Source organism: Helianthus annuus, chromosome 5, assembly GCF_002127325.2.
Source record: "Helianthus annuus cultivar XRQ/B chromosome 5, HanXRQr2.0-SUNRISE, whole genome shotgun sequence".
Classification (NCBI taxonomy): domain Eukaryota; kingdom Viridiplantae; phylum Streptophyta; class Magnoliopsida; order Asterales; family Asteraceae; genus Helianthus; species Helianthus annuus.
In genome coordinates, this window is record NC_035437.2 from 162,414,511 (window position 1) to 162,419,629 (window position 5,119).

General features: G+C 36.0%; 1 protein-coding gene across 1 annotated transcript; it reads right to left on the reverse strand.

The window, feature by feature from the left end:
- Positions 1-3,029: 3,029 nt before the first annotated feature.
- On the reverse strand, positions 3,030-4,624 carry LOC110885183 (CASP-like protein 4A3). Its single transcript, XM_022132867.2, has 3 exons — positions 4,009-4,624; positions 3,511-3,646; positions 3,030-3,420 (listed from the first exon to the last, which is right to left on the reverse strand). Exons 1-3 carry the CDS (start codon positions 4,551-4,553, stop codon positions 3,226-3,228), a joined length of 876 nt encoding a protein of 291 aa, XP_021988559.1. The 5' UTR covers positions 4,554-4,624; the 3' UTR covers positions 3,030-3,225.
- Between the last annotated feature and the right edge of the window lie 495 nt (positions 4,625-5,119).

Sequence of the window (5,119 nt, forward strand, 5' to 3'; positions counted from 1 at the left end):
AAAGCTCAACTGGGTTGGCCGAGAAGTTCAAGGAGTACACAATTAGGAAAGAAGCAAAAGCATGAAGTTGGTGGAAATAAACAAGAGAAAAATACTATAGCGTTAATTGCGGAACAATGTGAGTCGGTGAGATAGCTTATGTATAACCGGGATATGGAGATGTACAATCGGCCACACGATAATGTTCTACCACAGATATTGTCATTTACTCCAGCTCGAAAACACGAGATGGCGAAAAAATATAATTGACAATGTAATTTCTAATTTTTAGTTATGTTTCTATTTGCCTACTTTTAAATTAATATAATTGTTGTTTTCTAGTTTAATGTAATTTTGATTTAGTTTAAAATATGTTATAATTATCATGCATAACTTTTAGAAATAAAAATATAAAAAAAATGGAGTACTCCAATAGGCAACGGGTGGAGCACCCCTTATGAATAGAGAAGGAAGTTGACATGACAGAGTAAAATTAACTGGGATGAAGAGGGGACTACTCTACCTGGGTGAAGCACTCCATACACCCAAAATAGTGAAAATAATATATTTCAATGATAAAGATAGCACATGCCAACTTTTAAGTGCCTTATGTGAAGATTTTAGAATTCACAAAATTCACTGATTTCAAAACTACATACAACTATATCACCTCCTAACACTTTTATGAAAGTCTATGTTCTTAATTTGGTTGTGAATGTCAAAACATTCAAATACTAAAGTGAGTTTCTTGACTCCAAACAATGAGTTTTATTACAAATGTACATGCGGGGTTTCTCAGCACCACGGTGAGGCCTATAGCCCACGGGAAATTCAATCGTATGCATATACATATACATATACATATACGACATTGTCATGCCAATTTACGTGTACACACCTACCTGATTCATGACACCAAGCTACAAATATGTTCACAAGTAATTCAATAAGCCTACTCAATTCAACTAAAGCTGTTCTAAACCACGGCGGAAGAAGCCAACCACGCCAACCCAAGCCCTCCCCTTTGCCCCTTCACGAGAATGGATACGTTGTTTTCTTTAGAACGGCAAACTCACACTCATTAAATTTATTCTTAAAGTGTAAACTGTCATTTTGGTCCCTGAGGTTTGGGCGGTTTTGCCCCTTTAGTCCACATCTCAAACCTTTTGCATATGGGTCCTTATGGTTTCAGTTTTGTTGCCATTTTGATCCAAAAGTGAAATCAGCTCACATTCCTTTGTGTTTTTAGGTCATTGCGTTTTAGAAATAAGACATTTCTTTGTGTTTTCTGGCCATTGCGTTTTAGAAATAAGACATTTCTTTGTGTTTTTGGTGCATTGCGTTTTAGAAAAAAATCATTCTTTTTTACGTTTTTTTTTCCATTGCGTTTTACGCAACTGGGTTTTCGAAAAAAAATTCGAAAATATAACAATAGTATACTCGTTTTAAAGATAAAAAACGCTCATTTATTTTGTACAATTTTTATAAAAAATAATGTTGTATGAAAAAGTTATTAACGTTTAAAAAATTGAGGGGGGGGGATTGGAGGAAAGAGAAACTATTGTCCTGAATTGACTAGAATGCCCTTACACAAACCCATGCGTCTCTTTTTTTTTCTTGAATTTTATTCATTTAATCTTAGCCCTTGATTAAATCAGTCAAGATTACTTACTAGACTTCCTAGCCAAAAAAATTTCCTATTATATCCTAACCCTTTATTGGTATAAATATTTATTTTCTAAAAATTTTTAAAAAAAGATAGATAAAGAATAAATACTCATATCACCTATTCCAACCAAGCAAGCATGATAACAGAACACAATGACTCATTCTACCATACATTTTATTAACCTCTACATTTAATTCATTTGTCATTCCATCCGATCCGACGACTTACAAAATAGATAGATAAATGAGATACGAGCCGTATGACGGGCTATAAAACCTTCAGGTCTTACACTACTTGTGCGAAAAAACCAGAGCCGGTTTAACCCAAAGTGAAACCGGTTTGGACCTGAACTAAACAAAAGGATTTAAATTAATTTAAGAAATCATCTGTTAAAACCTCTTAAAACCAAACCAAACTGGTTCAAACTGAGCCAATCCTTTTCCCCTCCTAAACTGGTTTTGAATTTAATCGGTTTGAGCCAATACCTAAAGTTGACTGCACCCGAACTGGTCCGTGCCCCTCTTATCTTACATACTCCTCTTCCTCGTAATAACCGTTTAACTGACACACACATCCTGCTCCTCTCTCACACTTGAGACTTTAATAAGATTCTAACTTTCTTTCAATCCTATACAAGTTACAAACACAAATAGCTAATTGCAAGACTTAGTGTGTACAGGTTTTACTTAAAAAGAGTCCTGAGTAGGCATGTAAACGAACCGAACGAACACGAACATAGGCTTGTTCGTGTTCGTTCATTTAACTTTAACCGAACACGAACACGAACATATAATCGAACACATTCTTTTGTTCGTGTTCGTTCGTTAAGAAATCGGGCATGTTCGTGTTCATTTATGTTCGTTCGTTTGTATAAATAAGTCTAATATATTACATTTCATCCGAAAACACATGTAAATAAGGGTTCGTAGATATACTAATTAGTTATATTTATATAAGTAGTTAGAAGACCTAATATTTATATAAATATAACTATTTATGTATTGATTGAAATTTAAACGAACGTAAATAAATGAACGTTCACGAACATAAATGAAAGAACATAAAAGAATATTCACGAACATAAATGAACGAACACAAGGTGTGTTCATGTTCGTTCATTTAATTAAACGAACAAACTTTTTTGTTCATGTTCGTTCGTTTATTAAATAAACGAACCATAAACGAACTTCCCGCCAAACAAGTTCATGAACATTCGGTTCGTTTACAGGCCTAGTCCTGAGAATATGTTGTAACTATAAAAATACACATCTTAAATGGAATTAAAATAGATACAAGGTCTAAGCGTATGTGTCCAAATTTTCAAGACAATAATCTAGTATCATTCAACATAACGTCTAATTTACTAAATAAGTCTAGAATACACGCATCAACAAGCACAAGAACTAGATATGTACCAACACTAAGCATCTTTGATGATCGTTCTACTATATGGTTCAAAACGAAAAAAATGTGCTACTTTGACCCCTCTATAAGATTTGCCTAGTTGTCTGTACAAAATTGTTTACATTTGACCTCTTTGACTTTAAACTCCATTACCAGCATAAAAACTTAAAGAATCAGATAGGGTTCTTATCACAAACATTATAACCAGATATAATTGAACTAAACGCAAAACCAAGAAAAGCCAAGAAAGACATCACCACAGATGCAGAAGCCATCTTTGTAAACTCATCTTTTCCCCAATTTAACACCCAATCATCAACCCGTGTGGCTGCTGAAGAGGACGATGAGATCAACAGGTACGCCAATATCTGTAACAAATCAATACCCAACATTCAATTAATCTTCGTAACGAGCGTTCAAATTAGACAGGTTAATTGGTTAATGGTTATACCACTTGCCTGATCTATTAAAAAGTCGAAATGACAACGGAGAGGATACGTGACAACGTGTCTGCCATAAACTAAGAGGTATGTGTGATCAACGGCTTGCAATGCTGCATATGTGAAGGCTATAACATTCACTGCTACCAAGTACCTTCATGGTCAAACATCTCAAAAGTCAAAACTAGTCAACTAGTTGACAATAAATTTAATAAAACTTAAGTGAATTAGACAATCCAAGTACATGGACAGTCAAATATCTCAAAAGTCAAAATTAGTCAAGTATTAACAACAAATTGAATGAAAAGTCAACATTAGTCAACACTTTACAAAAACTGATCAAAATTGAAGTGAATTAGACAATTAGCAATGAAATTGGATCATGCATACCAACTACCTACATAGTCAAACATCTCAAAAGTCAAAATTAGTCAAAAATTCACAAAAAAAAAAAAAAAAAAGCTGATCAAAATTGAACTAAATTACACAATTAGCATCAAAATTGAACAAACATACTTATACTCCATGTATCTATCGAACGAATCACCACTCCATCCTTGAGTTTTATCAGAAACCATAACAGAAAACGCAATTAAGCAAAATATCATCTCACAAATCCTAAACCCTAACGCAACTCTCTCAACCGTCACTTCACTTCGCTGCCGCCTAACAACCGGCGTCACCGGCACTCTCGACCTCTTCACACCGCCATCGCCGCCGCTAAATCCGGCATCACCTCCACCGGAGCCGGACTTAACAGTACCGCCGGTTACCGCCTCATCTTTCGCCGGCCGGTTGTAGGTTACGGCAGGCGATGGAGATTTGGCCAAAGGCGCGACATTGACGGTTCTGGAAAGAGGAGATCTGATCGGAGATCGGAACTTGTCGACGGTGACGATGGCGGTAGAAGTGGAGGTGGAGGAGATGATGTCGGCGGAGCGGAGAGGTGAGTCGGCGCGGAGAGGAGAGTGGAACTCGTCGAGTTGAGAGTCGGTGTCGGAGATCGAACGGTGGCTCGTGGCAGAGCTGTGGCGGTGGTGGTGGTGTTTGAGGAAGTCCATTTAATCAATTATATTTGAAAGGTGTATAATTGGGGCGGATTATTATTATTAGGTGGTGGGGAAAGTTATGTTAAGCAAGTAATATTTAAAAAAGGTAATAATACTCTTGGAGGTTGTTTGTTAAACTTATTTGTTTTATAAGATTGATTTGAATTTGATTTAGGAGCTTTTGTTTAGTTTTTAACGGGGCTTTTAATAGTTTAGATCTTTTACTGGTTTAGTATTTAATGGTTCAGACTGTTTGTTTCGCGAGCATATGTCTAAATGGTTCAGACATTTGTCTCTGAATGGTTAAACATTTTACTAAGGGGTTGTTTGGCAACTTCTGAATAGGGCTGTAAACGAACCGAACGTTCAGCGAACAGTTCGTGAACCATTCGGCGGAAAGTTCGTTTACGTTCGTTCGATTAGCTTAACGAACGAACACGAACAAAAAATTTTGTTCGGTTAGCTTAGCGAACGAACACGAACATAGGTCTCGTTCGTTCGACTGCGTTCGTGAAGGTTCGGTAGTATGTTCGGTTACGTTCGTCCGTGTTCATTTGATTATATTAAAAAATAATAAA